Source organism: Macaca nemestrina, chromosome 11, assembly GCF_043159975.1.
Source record: "Macaca nemestrina isolate mMacNem1 chromosome 11, mMacNem.hap1, whole genome shotgun sequence".
Classification (NCBI taxonomy): Eukaryota; Metazoa; Chordata; class Mammalia; order Primates; family Cercopithecidae; genus Macaca; species Macaca nemestrina.
This window is the reverse complement of record NC_092135.1, coordinates 48,897,537-48,916,516: the sequence shown is the minus strand read 5'-3', so window position 1 is coordinate 48,916,516 and position 18,980 is coordinate 48,897,537. Positions and strand designations below refer to the sequence as shown.

Sequence of the window (18,980 nt, the reverse complement as noted above, 5' to 3'; positions counted from 1 at the left end):
GGGTTGAGGAGCCTTCTGGAAGAGAATGTAAGCTGAGGGAGGAAGGACTGAAGGTGATGACTTTGACCTAATTAAGAAAAACCTAGCTACCAGAGGGGAATGGAGATTCTGAGTGAAGAGGAGATCCCTTGGCTCTGAAGCAAACACTGCCTGGTTTGGCACTGAGTGCTCCATTTCTTCAGTGGCAATTCCTGATGCAGCAGCACCCTTGGGTAGGAGAATGGTTCTGTGCAGCAGTGGGGCAGGCTCCCTAGGAAGCTGCAGAAATGCTGGGGAAGAAAAGAGATTTTTTGGAGCTTGGAATGTTGAGTCAGTGATTGGGACGTGAGCTAGTGAAGTTTGAAATATTGATGTGGCTTTGACCTGCAAGTGAGACCTGGGGAGAGTCCGTTACACATTGTAATGGTTCCAAGATGACCCCACAATGGTCTCTGCCTTCCTGGCATTTATGGTCTTATGTAGTTTCCTCCCACATTAAAAAGGGCTGACCTATGAAACCAACAAGATATTTTGGAAATAATAATGTATGTCTTTCAGGGTAGGCCATAAAGGACACAGCTACTTCCACATTTCTGTTTTCTCAGATCACTTGCTGTGGGGAGAGCAGCTGCCATGTTGTGAGGATGCTCAACAGCTGTGTGCAGAGGCCAATGTGGCAAGCAGTTGAGGCCTCCTGCCATCCACCACGTGTGTGAGGCATCATGAAAGCAGATCTTGCTGCCCTAGTCAAGCCTTTAGATGACTGCAGCCCTCACTCAAATCCCAACATCAACTTTTTAAAAGATCTGGCTCAGAACAGCTAAGTTACTCCCAAATTCTTGACCCACAGAAACTGTGAAATAATAAACGTGTGCTGTTTTAGGCTACTAAGCGTTAGGGTAACTTGTTATGCAGCAACACAGCAACACAGTATGATAGAAGTGCAGAAAATCCCATTCTCCAGTACATTCTCAAATGCTAGTTCTTGGAGGGAAGCATCCATATCTGATTCATCTTTTTGTTCTTTGCAGTTCCAAACACAGTTCCTAATATATTCTTAATGTCTAGATTTTTCAAATAAGAAGAATAAGTTGCAGGTGGGCATAGTGGCCCACCTGTAATCCTAGCACTTCGGGAGGCTGAGGTGGGAGGATTGCTTGAGTCCAGGAATCTGAGACCAGCCTGGGCAACATAGTGAAACCCTGCCTCTACCAAAAAAAAAAAAAAAAAAAAAATTAGCTAGGTATGGTGGTGTGCACTTGTAGTCCTAGTTACTTGAGAGGCTGAGGCAGGAGGATCACTTGAACATAGGAGATCAAGGCTGAAGTGAGTTATGATTGCGCCACTTCATTCCACCCTGGGCCACAAAGCAAGATCCTGTCTCAAAAAGAAATCTAAAGTTTGCGAATACCTGTTAAATTGTGTTAAAAATGTTTCATAATGGTAATTGTTGCTATCAGAAGAACCTTCAGTGGTATATGGACATCCATAAGAATGGAGTGAAGCTGAGGCAGGGAGGCATAGGAACGAAGAAGGAAAATCAGGGTAGTGATTGTCTTTTATTCACATCTCTCCCTTATTTCTGCTGCTCCTGTAGGTATAGTTAAGGCTGCTAGCCATGGAATCAAGATAATTGTGGTTGTGGTGAAAACAAAAGATAGATAAATAGATATATACATACATCGATACATGGATATTCAGATATTGAAGATCAGATCATTGTACTCACTGCCATAACTCATAGGTTCTTTCATCAGTAACACACTGGTGACAAGATGTTTTGAGCTTTCCTTTTAAGCACTTTATTAATATCTGTCTCTTGGTGTATGTGTTCATCTACCAGTCACATAGTTATAACTGATAGCAGCTTTCCAAAACTGACACTTAACACGGGTGTTTTTGGTATAATTCTTGTTGGCAAATGAGAGATCAGAAATGAAAATAATTATTATTTGTTAAACACTCTGTTCTTGAAATTGAATATCCACAAAATATTTCTTAAAACAACTTCATTTTATTAATAAGGACTCTCTAGCATGGTTTTGAGTCTTTTCCAAAGGCACACAGTGAGTTAAAGAGTGAAGCATGGTTAGAACCTAGACCTTTTCACTCCTAAGTCAAAAATATTACAGATAGGCCATTTTGAAGCTTCTTTTTTCCTTATTATTTCAACATGCAACAGCAATTATATACATATGCAAGAAGAAAAACTCAGTGCTAGGCTTATTACATTTTTTTCTCAGGCACATAACACCAATTATGTTTATTTTAAAGAAGAAAAATGCTGTGCTAGGCTTTTTAAATACAGAATTCTTTTAGAAATGTTTTTATATTGGAAAAATGAGATGGAGGAGTACATCTAATTTTCCCCAATGTGGTCTGATATATAGCAAGTGTCACTAATAGATACCAGTTCATCATCATCATCATTATCATCAACATAATGATGATTATGGTAATGATGGGATAATAGCAATACTGGTAATAGATATGACTGAAAGAATTCCAGTGTGAGCTGAATCAATGTTTACCCGTGAATTCAGACATGTCTGGAATGTCTGGAAGAGGTAGTGTCTATTTACGTGAGTGATCATGAAGCCTTCAGCAAGAGAAGACACTTGCAGGAAGACAAACGGGTGAACAACATTGGTTCAAAGATGATATGATAGGCAAGTGAGAAAAGCAAAGTGACTTTGGATAACACCAGGAACGTTATTCTCAGGCTGAAGTGGCTGCAGTCTGGAAAGTGATGACTCCAGGAGCCTGTGTGCCTGTGCTCTTTGAGGACCAGAGAGTGTGCCAGAGGCAGCCACTCTGGTGCTGGCAGCTCCTGCAGGGACAGGAAATGGCATCTCCTCAGGGGCCTTAATGCTGCAAGAGCAGGCACTGGAGGCCTCTGCAGAGATCTGGTAAAAATTACAGTGACATAGGCTCCTACAGTCGGTTTCTGTAGCAGCAGCGGTGCCATCAGGGACTTCAGTAGGACAGCAGATATGGAGGGAATGGCCACAGAGGGCTGAAAGAGAGTAGAGAAAGTGGCCTGTGCCATAGAGAAGCAAGATCAGTGTCTGGCTATTCTCAGAATGATTTAGAAGGGATTTAAGGGGAATTAGAGACTAAAATTAGGGAGAGATGGTAAAATTGGAGAAATACTGGTTTTCTAACTTTTAGTGTGATGCTATTTTTAAAATTAAGGTGGTGTAGACCTACTGTAGGACCTAAAGTCATTATGAGATAAATCATCATCACCATCCATTCTGTATCCCTTCATATTCTCAATTTGGAATGGCATGTTGGCTACTGAAAAATGCATTAACCTCCAAAGTCTTCAATAATTAAAATAATTATATTACAGGTTATACAAGTAAAACCAACAATCTGATATCTTATTTACTGTCAATTCAATAAATACATTTTTATTTTTTTTGAGACAGCGTTTCGTTTTGTTGTCCAGGCTGGGGTGCATTGGTGCGATCTTGGCTCACTACAACCTCCGCCTCCCGGGTTCAAGCAATTCTCGTGCCTCAGCCTCCTGAATAGCTGGGATTACAGGTGCCCGCCACCAGACCCAGCTAATTTTTTGTATTTTAGTAGAGACAGAGTTTCACCATCTTGCCCATGCTGGTCTTGAACTCCCGAGCTCAGGTAATCCGCCTGTCTTGGTCTCCCAAAGTGCTAGGATTACAGGCATAAGCCACTGTGCCTGGCCCAATAAATACATTTTAAACCTGGTAATGTCACCAATTATAATTGTGTAGGATAATCTGTTTTCTGCCTCTTGGCAGGTTTCTATGACTTCCTGAAGGGTGGAGCCCAGTCCAGTGTAATAATTAGGAATATGGCCTTTGTTGATTCAAATCTTCACCCTGCTGCTTATGAGCCATGTGAGCTTAGGTAAGTGGGCAAATCACTTAACTTCTCTGTGCTTCAGCTTCCTCATCTCTAAAATTAAGATCTTTATGTTACCTACCTCATAAGCTTGTTATAAAGACTGAGTGAAACAATATAGATGAAGCTCTTAGAACATCACGTGTTTCATCATCAATGTCCAATAAATGTTAGTTTTATTACTATTTCAGTCATGGTTTGTTGGCTAGCTCAGCATGGCTTGGTATTGATGAAAACTATGTCTCAGGGAGGGGAGGCTTATAATAGTTTTTAGGATTTCAGCAGCAGGAATTTGTGAATATTCTCATGGGGGCAGGGGCCTTCTATTCCTTGGACATGGTAAGTCTAGCCATTTCCAGTTTCTGTGTGTCTTCTTTCCTTTGTGAAAATTCAAGAGAAAGTGTAAAATGACCTAACTCAGACCGACTGTCTACTCTTAGCTTGTTTTAGTCAGAATCATGGAGCAGAGATGTGATGATGTTGGGGCTCATCTATTCCCTGTGGGGCCAGGCCCAGCGGGTAAGCTGGTGGCTGCCATATCCATATCTGTTAAACTAGCCCAGCAGCAGCACCGGTGCTCTGTGCTTTGTGAATGTGTGTGTGTGCGCCTACATGCTCATGTGTGTGAAGTGTCAAATAATACAAACAACCTTCTGTAACTAATGTTTGAGATTTAATAAAACTGCTGGTTGGACTAAAAGCTTATACAGCCTTTTAAAGAGAAATTTCTTAATTTCTAACAGTAACCTTATAATTTTACATACATTTTGACCTAATCACTTTACTTCTAAAAATGTGTTCTTAAAGAAATAAAAGATGTTCATAAAAGATTATTATAAAGATACTGTAAGAAAGATATTCATTAGAAAATATTCATAACACAAACATGGAAAGAACATAAATAATTATAAGGGAATGGTTGAATGGATGTTGATACATCTATGGAATGTTTATTCTCAACAATCATTAAAAATGTTGCAGCAGGATATTTAATAATATGTAATTTATTCTCACAGTAAACTATCAAATAAAAAGAGCAAGTAATAGAGATATGTAATATGATTCTATTTTTACAAAAGACTAAAACGACATACACGTAGGAATAAAGCTCTAAAAATTAACGAAATAACAGTGATCATCTTGGAATAGTGAGAATACAAGTAATTTTTATGTTCTTTTTTCTTATCAGAATTTTCCATCTTTAATAATTATGTTTTCTTTTTGTAGTAAGAAAAAATGCATAGAGTAATTTAATGTGAATCTGTGAGCCACTGATTTGGCTGTAAGATTTCTAGCAGGCAATACAAAGACAGGAACATAACCAGGTCTCTGATTCACTGCATCCACAAAAAATAAAAACGAGTCCAATTGCCTTGGGGGGAAACCCAGCTCTTTCTGGCACTAAGACCTACAAGAAATTTATCCTACGAGTTCTCTTAAAGAGGTCACCAGGTAATACAAGAAACAATATACTTGATGACACCCTTAGAGTAAAATAAATAGATTCTGAGTATTATAGGATTCTCTTTTCATATTATCTCACAAAATATGCTGATGGGAGACTGTTAAATCTCATTGAGAAAAAAGTGATTTAACTAGGAAAACAAAATGGTGCCATCCAGTTACATAATTCGTTTATAAGGCTTGATCCAGTAAAGATTTTTGAATAGCTAAAGGAATAGATGGATTGCATATTCTTCCGTCTTCTATTGAGGAACAAAGAATTCAAGGTCATTTTCTCTGACAAGTTGTTGGGCTTTGCAATTAATCTTTTCTGTTACTGTGTATAGATTTATTTTCTATCAGTTAGCTGAGCAAGATCTGTGATGACAGGGACAACTGTCACTTCTTTATGAAAGTTAAAAGCCTGACAAGGAGGCATGCCCAACTGAAGGTTCTGGGCAAAGCCTGCCAAGAAAATCCACAAACTTCAAGTTTTGAACCATTTTAGCTCATATACATGTGGACAAATCAGGCTTGAATATTTTTTCATATAACAGAGCCATAGTACAGGTGGCCTAGGTGTTTATGTTTTGTTTTGTTTTTTACAATAGGTACAACCAAATACTCACCTCATCTATAAGACCAAACAGAGCCAAATAATAATAACAGCTCTATTAAGAGTCCATAGAACACTGTTGTGAGCAGTATAATTTCTTGGTACATACTTCAAGTAAAAATGATTGTATATCTGGTTTAAAATAAATGCGTGCTTAGGTAACTGAACAAGTTAATTATTCAACTTTGAGTCAATTAGGTGATAGAGGACATTCACCAAAAAGGATAACCTGTTTCAAAATTGTTTATGTAGGGTCCTTCTTTTTGGTATTAACTAGATAGTTGCTATGGTAGCTATTAAGACAATTTCATTTCCCACCATAACACTACGCAGTGGTCTAAATGTCTATCCCCCACCAAATTTGTATGTTAAATGGTATTGGAAGGTGGGACATTTGGGAGGTAATTAGGTCATGAGGGGAGAGCCTTTATGAATGGAATTGGTGCCTTTATAAAAGGGACCCCAGAGAGCTCCTTTATTCTCTTTCTACCATGTGAGGATATAAGAAGTTGGCTGTCTGCAACCTGGAAGAGGGCCCTCACCAGAACCTGACCGTGCTGGCACTCAGATCTCAGACGTTCAGCTTCTAGAACTGTGAGAAATAAATGTGTGTTATTTATAAGCCACTCAGTCTATAGTACTTTGTGATAGCAGCCTGAACTAAGACACACCATGTGATCTGCTGGGAAGAGAACACTGATCTCTTTGTGAGCTGGTGGTGGCAGTGCTGGTCGTGCAGTGGAGAGGTGCGTGCCGTAACCGTGAGGAAACATCACCTGCTGCATTTCTCTTCTGTCTTTTTCTGCCATTCAAAAGTAGTTTTATATTACACAGGGAGATCTGTGCTATTTCCTGACCAAAAATGTAGACTCCCAATCCAAGTAACGTCTACCCTACTTCTCATCTACCAATCAGTTTTAAACAAAGGCAGCAGCAAAAGTGCCTGATGATTTTACCTGTGGTCAAAGGAATGTGGGGAAAAAAATATGATATCATTCTTTGTTAGTGGGCTTTCTTGGATATATTTTTTAAATGTTTGTCCTCAGTGCTTATCAATTAAGTATAGTAATTATGTCTATTACAAAAATAAAAATGCTTGCAGTATTGATTGATTAACCAAATGAATCATGAACTGCAGCAACACTTGGAAACTCAGTGAATTTCTCCATGATAGTCATGGCTGAAATGTTAAAATGGCACCAGGAGTGTTAAAAATTCAGATGTTAGATGAGGCAGTCTGGCATAGGACAGTCAGAGGCCCCCACTGGTATGGAGTAGTTGTTTATTTTCACTTAAATTTTATTCATGGAGAGGGTGAAAGCTGGTAGATATGCATTTGACTTGGAACTTGGCAATTTATATTTGTTTGCAATATGTGGGTATATGTCTCATATCATACCACCTATTGAAACTTGCTTGGATTAGTGGCAATGCTATTAAGTTAGTTACTTACCCTACTAAGTTAGTAACTTAGTTACTAACATTACTAAGGCTTAACAGACTATTAAGGCCACTAAGTAATCTCCCAGTTCCCTGTCTCTTGCAACCAAATGACCCTTTCAGTTATGAAGGGTCGTTTGAAAATGTAAGTTCTGGCCAGGCTTGGTGGCTCACGTAATCCCAGAACTTTGGGAGGCCAAGGTGGGTGGATCACCTGAGGTCAGGAGTTCGAGGCCATTGTGGCCGACATGGTGAAACCCCGTCTCTACTAAAAATACAAAAATTAGCCGAGTGTGGTGGTGGGTGTCTGTAATACCATCTACTTGGGAGGCTGAGGCAGGAGAATCGCTTGAACCTGGGAAGCAGAGGTTGCAGTGAGCCGAGATTGTACCACTGCACTCCAGCCTGGGAGACAGAGCCGAGACTCCTTCTCAAAAAAAAAAAAAAAAAAAAAAAAAAAAAAAAAAAGAAAAGAAAAGAAAACACAAATTCTGATTTTCCTTCAGTGACTTGCCATTTTCCTTGGGCCAATAGGTGATCTCCCTCACTCTCTTAAAAGACTGTCCTGACCAGCTTCTGCTCACATCTGAGCCTCACCTCTCACCTTCAGTTCTGGTCCACCCATTCTCATGCTCCCCCCATGCTTTCACACTACAGTGCTGTGTCACTCCTGGCATTTTCAGAGCTATTTCTCTACCTGTAACTATCATCGCCACCTAGCTTATTCTCCTGGCTAAATGCTTGCAGTTTAGACTTTGTTAGAGTTCTCTGATCTTAAAGCCTGGATTAGGAGCCTTACCTATGTCTCCTACACCAGCCCAAGAGCCCTAGGCTCACTGTGGGACTATAGTCACTGCATTTTCAGTAGTTCTTCCTGTTAAGGTCCCTGTGGATAGGTTCCAAGACAACTTTGCTTGTAGTTATATTTCCAGTACTTACTTGAGTGCCTGGCACATATTTGGGACCAATCCAGTAACTTATTGGATGAATATTTGGCAGAAAGGTGGAGGGAGTACACAGAAAAAACAAGCCAAGCTGGGGGTGGTGGCTCACACCTGTAATCCCAACACTTTGGGAGGCTGAGGTGGGCGGATCACCTGATATCAGGAGATTGAGACCATCCTGGCTAACACTGTGAAACCCCGCCTCTACTAAAAATACAAAAAATTAGCTGGGCATGGTGCCATGCACCTATAGTCCCAGTCGCAGCTACTTGGGAGGCTGAGGCAGGAGAATTGCTTGAACCTGGGAGGTGGAGGTTGCAGTGAGCTGAGATCATGCCACTGCACTCCAGCCTGGGTGACAGAGCGAGACTCCATCTCAAAAAACAAACAGACGAAAAACAACAACAAAAAAAACAAGCCAGTGTTCCTGGCCAGCGGAACATCTGAAGTAAGATGCATGTGCGTGTCAGGTAATATAATGTAGAATGGGATCATGGAACTGGGTGCTTTTGGCATTCAGAGAATGGAGAAAGTACAACTGTGGGCATTAGAAAGGGCTTCAAGGCAAAGGAGGTTTTCAAATTGGGTTTTGGATGACAAAGTATTTGAATGGGGAGGAAATGCATTTGAGGATGTATGAAATGCTAAGTAAGGCAGAGAGCTAAGGAAAGCAGCAGTGTTTGCAGAGAAATGGTGTACAGTTCAGTTTGATGGAATTTAAAGTGAGTGAAGGGATTCTTGGAGAATGTGCTAGAAAAGCAGATCATACACCAGATTGTGGAGGCCAAGAAAGCTGGCTAATAAAGAACATGGACTGCAAACAGAGTCAGTGGCAATCTTTGCATTTATTTTAAAAGAATAAACATGAATAGAAGACAAAAGCATTGGGCCTTTTCATTCTATTGTGTCATTCACCATCACTTTTAGGGACATGTGTGGGTGTAAGTGCCAGTAGTATTATTTTAATAGGAAGATTTATAAAATGTTTATTTACAGAATTGATAGAAAACCATGTTTTGTGTTTCTGCTGGAATCATTCCTTGTATATTGCTGATTCTTGGTACATTTTAAATAATACTGTCAAAAATCTCTAGAGTAAGGTGGGATAAAAACAAGTAAAATATTAAATATTATGCAATTACTAAATGATAAAGGTGAACATATGTAGAAAACTTGTATCCCTAGTTTCTATAGTGAGTTCTTGTCAGTAGCTATGGCCACTGAGCTTCTCTGTCTTATTTTGCAATAGCCAGGTTGTTACTATTTTGCAAGGAGTTTGAAACTGCATCTGAAGACAGATGCAGGGTGCAGAGTTTGGATAATTTCCAGAGAAAAGCAATAAAAATGATTAATAGCTTGGAAAATAACACCTCAGAGGGATATTTAAAGAAGTTGAGAATCTTAATCAATATAAAAGAATGGCTTCAGTGTCTTGAATCACAGCGTAGCTGCTTTTTTCTTTATCTTCACAGAGACACAGAATACATGACGAAGCAGGGGCAACTCAGAGCAAGCAAATTCCCATTGGACCAAACAGAAAAATACTAACATTGGCTTAACACTAACAGGAACAGACTGAAGTTATGAATTGTTCATTTAGGATAGAATAGATACCTGGTCTGGGAGGTTTTAGGCAAAGTAATGAAGAACCTCTGCATTTCCATTAGTTCTTCTACCAAGACTTTTGTTGTTGTTGTTGTTGTTGTTGTTGTTATTGTGGCTTAGTAAGATACATCTCTTAAACATTTTTTTATGTGTTACAATTTGGGTTCTCTGGAAGCAGACATTGCAGCTGTTAGGAGTGCAAACTATTTATTGGGGAGTACACCTGAGAACAGAAAAGGAAGGGAGCAGGACTGGGCAGGGGTGCTGTCAGTCATGATGCCAACCCGACCAAGCCTCTGCCAGCCCAGTGGGGAGCTCGGGAGCACACCTGCCCACGAGAGGAATCTGCGTTGGGTGGCAGTGGCTGGACCTTGCATCACTCCCTGTTCAGTCATTGGCAGGACACTGCTGCGAGAACAGGCTCTTGGCTACCACTGCCCGACTCAGTCATTGGCTGGGGGCCACCGCGCAACTAACAGTGCTCATGTGTGAAATGTGCCGGAAAGCTGAAGCAGACCCTGAAGGACTAACAGCTGGAGGCCGGGAGCAAACCACACTCCTCACAGCTGGGCAGCGAGTGCTTTCTTGAAGGAGGATGTGAGCGGCACATCTTTGTGTCTGTCACATTATGAATAGCACACGGCTCCTTAGTCGTAATTAAAGAAATATAAAACAGCCAGATTTTTATATGGAAATGAAGTCTACAAATTAACATTGAAATTTGTCCTTTTTTCCCTCGACACATAGCTACATGAAGTATTCAAACCCACCTAACTGTGGTCTCTTAGATTTACCTAATGAAAGACAACAGCCTAGGGATAGCAGTAGACATTCAAAATCAGACACTTTATCCTTATTATTTATAACCTTCACAAGGACCTTGCAAGAAGGGTATTATGCTTCAATTTTTTAGTTGCAGAAGTCACAGGTCACATTGTTTGGGAGATTTTTTGTCTTTTTTTCCTAGCCCTATGACCACTAAGTGGCAAAGCCAAGATGTTATATATCTGTATTAGTCTAAAGGTACTTTGCATTCTTTGCATTATACCAGGGTGGATGATATGAAAAAGGAATTTTCACTTTTCCTTTTTGTAAGGAGTTTTCATTTCCTTACAAAAAGGATATGAGTGTCCAGCCTGTATTTTGTCAAAATAATTCAATTCTTAGGTACTTTGATCCAGATTCCAGGATGTTTGATATAGTCTTTGTTGTATTAAAATAAAATATTATGGCTTTTGGCATACATTCAACAGAGTAGAGTTAACTTTTGCCTGGATTCTTTGTAATGCTTGGGGAATTGTAGCCTATACGTGTATATATATTAACTTAAACATTTGCTAAGAGTTATGACTCCTTTTCATAAGACCTTGGGGTTTACAGATTCCCTTTTCGTTTCTGGCATTACGCATAGTTTACCTAATCCATTTTTAAATAAAATAATATCATGGTCAAAATATCAAGTTCAATGACTATGACATCAACTATTAAAAATTTATAAAAAGTCATCCTCCCACTTGGACATTTTTCATTGTTTTATACGCAAGAATATGTGGTACGCATCTCAGTAATACTACTTCTCTAATTTTAACTGATGAAGTTTGTTTCCATCTTTTATTTAGCAGTCATTGGAATCAGCTGCATAATCAAACATTGACTTCTAAGGCTGGGAAAGTGGCATTACATCTCGTTCAGATACATACTGATGGATAAATTCAGCACCAGGGCACGTCATCAACTCACACTTAATTTATTCACATTTCATAAGAAGTAGCATCTGATCAGGTTAAAAAATTTGGTTTATTAAAGTCATCAAGTAAACAATTTGGAAGAAGTAGGCGATTTAATCATTTAAAAGAGCATTTTTTTTTTTTCATTTGTTTTAGAGACAGAGTCTATGTTGCCCAGGCTGGGCCCAAACACTTGGGCTCAGGCAATCCTCCCACTTTAACCTCCCAAGTAGCTGGGACCACAAATGCATGCCACTGCACCCAGCTTCAAGGGCAAATTCTTTTGAAGAGCTTTAAGAAGTTACTTTGCTAGTGCTGCCACTAAACAACTGCCTTCTTTTTATTAAGATGGTGAGACTATCACATACATATTTATTTTATTTCACCTTAGGAAGCACTGATTTCTATAACACTACTTGTCCCTGAAATAATTTCCAAAAACCACTACAATGGGTGTGTGTGTAGACAATCTAGTATGCTGTTATTACGTTGATTTTCCCTTATCCTTGGAGCCAATGAGAACGAGAGCTAAGGCCTGTGATATGGTCTCTTGGTGCACTGACCATAGCTAAGGTACCGTCATCTCTTTAGTAGGTTATATAGTGGTCCCAATAAGACAAGGCACTCCTGGTACCTGTGAATGTGACCTTATTTGGAAATAAGGTCTGTGCAGATGTTATTAAGAATCTGAAGATGAGATCATCCTGGTTTTAGGGTGGGCGCGAAATCCAATGTCTGGTTTTCTTATAAGAGAAATGAGAGAAAGATTTGAGACTCACAGAAACACAAGGGAAGGCCACATGATGATGGAGGTAGAAATTGCAGTGACATGTCTACAAACCAAGGAATGGCAAAGATTGCCGACAGCCACCCAGGAACCCTGAGAGAGGCATGGAAGGTATTCTCCCTCAGAGTCTCTGCAACCCTGACAACACCTTGATTTCTGACTTGTGGCCTCCGGAACTGTGAGAAAATAAATTTCTGTTGCTTTAAGTTCCCATGTTTGTGAGAAATTGTTATAGCAGCCTGGGCAGTGAGTCCACCTGCTCACTCCAATGCTTTATTCTTCCGTATACCAGGCCAGGGAGCTCCGCAGTTCTGAGGGCCAACATTTACTCATGAGGCCATCCTCCCACATGGGTACCTCAGCCCCACATACTTCCTATATTTTTCTACCATAAATATAGGAAGTGGAAAATCAAGTTGCCTTTTCTCCTGAGGGTGGCAGTTAGAGAGCTCCCTTTAGAAAGAGAGTTTAAGTATGTAGTTAACATTGCTTTCTGATATGTTTTTATTCAGCCATTCATTCATTCACTCATAGTAAACAACTACATTTCACTAATGCACTCTGTGATGTTCAGATTGTAAACAGTCACAAAGACAGAGAAAGAAACCAGCACAGAGATGACTGAAAGTGAGAATCCTCTTGTGTCTCATTTCTTGGACTTTGGGGGCTACCTCAAGTTCCAGTATCCCATGAATGTCCAGGTGCTGCCACAGAAATGGCAGTGAAACCAGAGTTACCTCATCAAAGAGAACCTTTCTGAGAGGGTCCTGTGTACAGTGATGTGACCTCTCTGCCATTTAGGCCCTGACAAGTAGTTTTAACTAAAATGACTGAGAAAGTGCAAGTGGTTGGGCTGGATCTGCTGGAAAACAAAAACAAGGGTACTTCCTGAGTATTAAAATATAAGTTTTATAGTAGTTTCAGGTTCTTTCTAGGAAATGCTTGAGGAGCTACAGATACAGATTGGCAGACAACCAGGAACTGGGGAGTTCTATCGTGTTAGGATGAGCATCATCAGCATCTGTGCAGCCTGTGGGCTCTGATCCACAACTACATGAGGGGTAGTCATTAAAAAATAAAAAGCCTAGAAATGTGTCATGATCTGGGGGGGTTTGAAAGGAAGACAATGCTGACTCCCAGTGTGAATGTGTGTTCAGGTGATCCTGTGACCTTAGGACTGTACAGCAATGTTGAAGATTGCTAACAGTGCTCCACTTTCCAGAAACATACACCCCACTGGTGAAGGGAAGTTTGCAACCTGTGATGAAATGTTGGTACAAGGACAAATTCTCCACAGGTTGTCTTTATGTCTACCTTGGTCAGATAGCAAAGGTCTCCCTCCATGCCCTTGTCCCCACCCAAGGTAACCGAATCTCTTACCCTCTGTCCAGGGGGCTTTCAAGTGTCCAGCATACCTGGAAAGCAGTGTGTCCACTCATTTGATGTCCAGACTCAAATGAGTCTGCTGTGGAAGAAGATGGCTCTTTCCAGGACAGCCATGGCTCAGAGATAGCGCCTTCATTCTGCTCTCTGGGGAGATGGTTTACTGTTTCCTTCCCCGTCCATGACCCTAAACTGTCCTTTTTCTAACAAAGTTGCTACTTGGCTTGCTTTTTCTACTTCCTCCAGGCCCTATCTTTTCTAGATTATTCATGGGAAAAACCAACCTGTAGTTTTGCCTTTTATGAATGTTGCAATAACTATCAACTTCCTCTCCCGCCTGCTCCCTAGTCTGTTTTGTGTAGGTCTGAGTTTCTGGCCTAGGTGAGGTAAGGCTCTGATGAAGTCCTTTCTCTTGGAGAGTAGGCCTTTCTGGTGGAGAATGCTCATGGTGTATTTAAAATAATTACTTTTCTCCTCCCCTTGCCAGGGCTATGAGATATTTGTTGGCTCTTTCCTGTGTGAACCTGGTAGGGTTTGTGGAGATTGACCCAAGAAAGCATGAAAGTCTTCTTAATCCCCCAGGAGTTTCTCACTGTCATGCTGGTCCACACTAACCTTTCCAACCATTTGTCAAAATTACCACGCGGGTGTTCCTGGCAGTTTCTGGCTCCAGCAGCTTCTACTTCAGATAAGCAGATCTCGGCTGTGATCTCTATGTTCTCCTGGGTCTCCAGATTTCAGGGTGGTCCTTTGCCCTGTGACCTCAGTTCTCTGATCAGTTCAAGACCAGTTGTTAATTTTCAGTTTGTTCTACTTTTTTCTTGTTTTAGGGATGGGAGTGATGACTTTCAAGCTTTACATGTTAGAGCTGAATCAAAAGTCTCCTCACAGCCTATTCTGGACACAACAGCCTGAGAAATTCCTGTAATATACAAGACAGATCATGTTGCTCTTCTGCCTACAGCCTATTTTGGATTAAAGCCAAAGCCCTTCTATTGGTGCACAAGGCCTCCTCAATCAGCCCACTCTCTGTTCTGCTTATTGGCCTCTTCTGCTCTTATTCTCCCTCTACTTTCTCTGATCCAGTCACATTGGCTTCTTGGATGTTCCTTGAATGCACCAGCAAGCATCTACCACAAGGCTTTTGCACTCGCCTGGAATGATTCTTGTCCACATGTCCAATTTTCTCTGCATAAAAGTCACAGATACCTAGTGAGGCCTTCCCTGACAACCCCTGTTTAAAATAACAGCTCCACAGTTCGCTGCCATCCCCTCATTTTCTCATCCTTTCTCATCTTTATTTGTTTCCATGGCACTTTTTATCACATGACATACTTCATGCAGTATTTTTCTTTTCTTTTCTTTTCTTTTTTGTTTGTGTGTTTTTGAGACAGGGTCTCACTCTCTCGCCCACGCTGGAGTGCAGTGGTATGATCTTGGCTTACTGAAACCTCCTCTCCCAGGCTCAAGCGATCCTCCCGCCTCAGTCCTCCAAGTGGCTGAGAGTACAGGCACAAGCCACCACACCCGGCTAATTTTTGTATTTTTTGTAGAGACAGGGTTTCACAAGGTTGCCCAGGCTGGTCTTGAACTCCTGAGCTCGAGTGATCTGTCCACTTCCACCTCCCAAAGTGCTGGGATTACAGGTGTGAGCCACTGTGTCCTGCCTTTATACAGTATTTTTCTAATTGTTGAGTCTATTATCTCTCTTTCTCACTAGCTGGTAAACTCCATGAGAGCAAGGATATTTGTTTGTTTTCTTCCTTGCTATATATCAGTGCTATAAAGAAATTACAAATTCATGATGATCAATGGCATTAAAATTATTTAGTGAATGGGATACTAGTATAATGCCAAAGTAGTATTACATAAATGACTTTCTGGTTGCAAAGGGAAAAACATTACTATTAAATAGAGGAATCAAATGGTCACCACCCTAATCTAGTGGTTAATTTAGTATCATTAATGGCAGGTCAACGAGGTATTATGTCTTTTCTTAAGTGATGCAATATGAAGTTGATAATAGCACTTGAAATATTATCTTGCCAAATATGATGAACTTGAATCCATAGAGCCTTTAGATATAACTCTCAGTTTACAAAGTAAAGAATAAGTTAAAATTCACCACAAGGAAGCCAACAGACAAAATCAGAAGGTGGCACATCTTGTAAGATGGTTCAAGGTCATGATAAAGGGTCTGTTCTAGATGAGAAGAGACATAAGGGATAAGGGAATTGGGTGCAATGTGTGTGTTCTTGGACTGGCTATGATTTGTGCTAGTGAATTTTAAAGGAAGTTTTAGAATCCATAGGCAAGAATATGAGTACAAATATTAGGTGAGATGAACACTTTCTGAAATAAAATTGGTATATGTGAATTGCAAAAAGTAGCTTTCAAAAGAATATGTGTAAATATGTACAATTACAACATGTCAATTATAAAAGAATATGAAGAATATGATCTCATTTAGGTAAAAAATGCAAACCATGCTTCTCTGTTTAGTAAAATATTTTAAGAGTATGTACAGTCTAATATGAAAGAAAAATATACTCATACTTTTTTGTATTTTGTCTTAATATAATTAATTTGTATTATGTCTGGCACTTAGCTCATAGATTTGTTTGAATTTTTGTTTCTAGAGGGGTGGAAAGAAAATGGTTCTATCTAATTGGCCCTTAGGGAAACACAGAGACCAACCCGCTTCGTAGTTCAAGACACAAACCTGCCACACATATAAATGTAAACAGCTGTAGATACAGAGTATTTTGCAGTTGCACGCTTTCAAGTTATTAAAATTTCTGGATTTGTTTAACTTACTCAAATTTACTTCATTCTAATTAATAGTGAATTTTAAAAAATCATATAAAATCCAGCCCCATTTGTTCATAATATAAGGATTTTTAAAAGTCTGAAAATTTCTCCTTTAATCTGTTTTGTTTGTTTTGTTTTTGAAGGGAGGATGTGGACATTTTATTACTGACAGATTAAAAATACAATACAATTTTTGGTGTATTTAGACTGTTCACATTTAAGTGATTATTCATATAGTTGGATTAATATTTACCATACTTGTTACTGTTTTCTACTCATAGCCCTTGTTCTTTACTTCATTTTCCTCTCTTCTTCTGCCTTCTTTAGTTTTAACTGAGTATTTAATATTGTTCTCCTTTCTCTCCTGTCTTTGCATATCAATTACACTTTGTTTAACTTTTTTAGTGTTTACCCTAGAGTTTGCAATATAAATTTACAATTCTTTCAAGTCCACTTTCAAATTCTTTGATGCTATACTGCTTCACAGGTAGTTCAAGTATCCTGTAACAGAGTATTCCCAGTTCTTCCCTTTGATCCCTTATAACATTTCTGTCATTCATTTCACTTACACTTAAGTTATAATGACTGAATAGATTATTGTTATTATTGATATATTTTTAAATTAAATGACTCTGTATAGAAAGTTAAAATACCAATGATTTGATCTGGAGTTTTAGACTCTTTAATGTTTTTCTTTCCTTCTTTCTCCCTTCTTTTCTCTCTCCCTCCTATGCTCTTCCTCTTTTCTTTTATCCATCACCCACTAATACCATATCTATTTCTGATTATTTCTTTTAAGAAAAATGTTTAAGGCCTTTCTCTAACAGAACTCTCCATGATTTCATTCTTATCTGTTCCTCTTCAAAGAGAGGCAAACAAGATTTTGCTGTTTTTTGTATGCATGATTTTATACTTATATATATATATATATATATACACACACACAAACTAAATGTCTCATTGTTCAGTAAAACATAAATTTCCATATTGTTTCTATAAACATGTCATATTTTTAAATCTTTTTGAATTATATATATATCATAGTGTACTGTTTTTGCAACTTTCTTTTTTTGTCAACATTATGTTTTTGAAATTTATCCCTATTACTACAAGTAGATAGATTTAGTTTTCTCATTTAAACGGCTGTACTATGAGTTCGTTTTATGCATACTATATAAAAATATATCTTTTGTTTTATTTAAGTATATTTGGGTTCCCGTCGTTTTGTTTTTATAAACAATGCTGCCATTAACACTTCTTATTTCTCCTTGCATGCGTGTCAGAGGGTTTCTCTAAGCCACGCCCACAGGACTGGAATTATGGGGTGTTAGGTATGTACATCTTCAGCTTTACTAGACCTTGTCAAGTTGTGCTCCAAAGTAGTTGTTCCAATTCCATCAGCAATAAATGAGAATTCCTGTTGCATCACATCTGGCCAACACTAGGTATTTTCAGACTTTTAAAATTTGTCAATTTGATAAATGTGAGATAATATCACATGGTTTTAATTTGTTTCCCTTTTTACTAGTAAGGTTAAAAAATCTTTTCACATATTAAGTAACCAATAGATTTCCTGTTCTGTGAATTGTTCATTTTTTCTATCACATAATAGTTTTCTATGCATACTTTATATGTTCTGAATGCTAATTTTTTGTTAGCTATATGTATTGCAAATATTTTATCCCAGTCTGTGACTTGCTTTTTTCAGTTTGTGCTGTGTTTTGTTGCATAAAGCCTTCATTTTAATGTAGTGAATTTATGTATCTTTCATGTGTCATTTGTGATTTTGTGTTTTATTTAAGGATTCCTTCCATAGTGCAACATTGGTTAGTCTCCTGTACTTTCTTTTAAAGTATGTAAAGTTTTGCCTTTCATATTTATGTTAGTTTTCTTGGAATATTTTTAATGTGTATATAGCATATAATAGGGAATCAAACGTTTTTTATATGGATATCTTATTTTCCAGGTACCAGTGACTTATTGGCCCATCCTTTCTCCATTAATTTATTATACCTCTGTCATATATCAGATATCAGTACATGTGGTCGTAATCCAGTTCCACTGATCTGTCTACCTTTGAGTTACCATCACACTCTCAATACTCCGAATTATAAATGGAATCAGCTTCTTGTATTCCACTGTCTAATTAGTTATTACCACCACATAGACAGTTACCACTTTTTCTATGATGATCTTGAATTTGCCAATCTTGCTGAACTCTTTCATTAATGGTTTTATTATTGACTTGTGTCAAAGAGGCCTAGATCTTACTCTCAACCTTATTACTAACTAGTTGTATGTCCTTGGGAAAGTTAGTAGTGCCACTAAACTTCCATGTTCTCTTTAAAAAGAGGCAG

The 18,980-nt window shown here is 38.9% G+C and overlaps 1 protein-coding gene across 19 annotated transcripts in view; it reads left to right on the top strand.

Moving 5' to 3' along the window:
• LOC105492672 (uncharacterized) overlaps nucleotides 1-18,980 on the top strand; it is a 232,880-nt gene that overhangs the window by 156,155 nt on the left and 57,745 nt on the right. For 18 of the 19 annotated variants that reach the window (XM_071072739.1, XM_071072734.1, XM_071072733.1 and 15 more), the window contains one exon: nucleotides 3,765-3,873. The exons of the other annotated variant lie outside the window; for it this stretch is intronic. In XM_071072739.1, coding sequence (XP_070928840.1) covers nucleotides 3,765-3,873 — 109 coding nt within the window. The remainder of the gene's footprint in view (nucleotides 1-3,764; nucleotides 3,874-18,980) is intronic. 19 annotated transcript variants of the gene reach the window in all.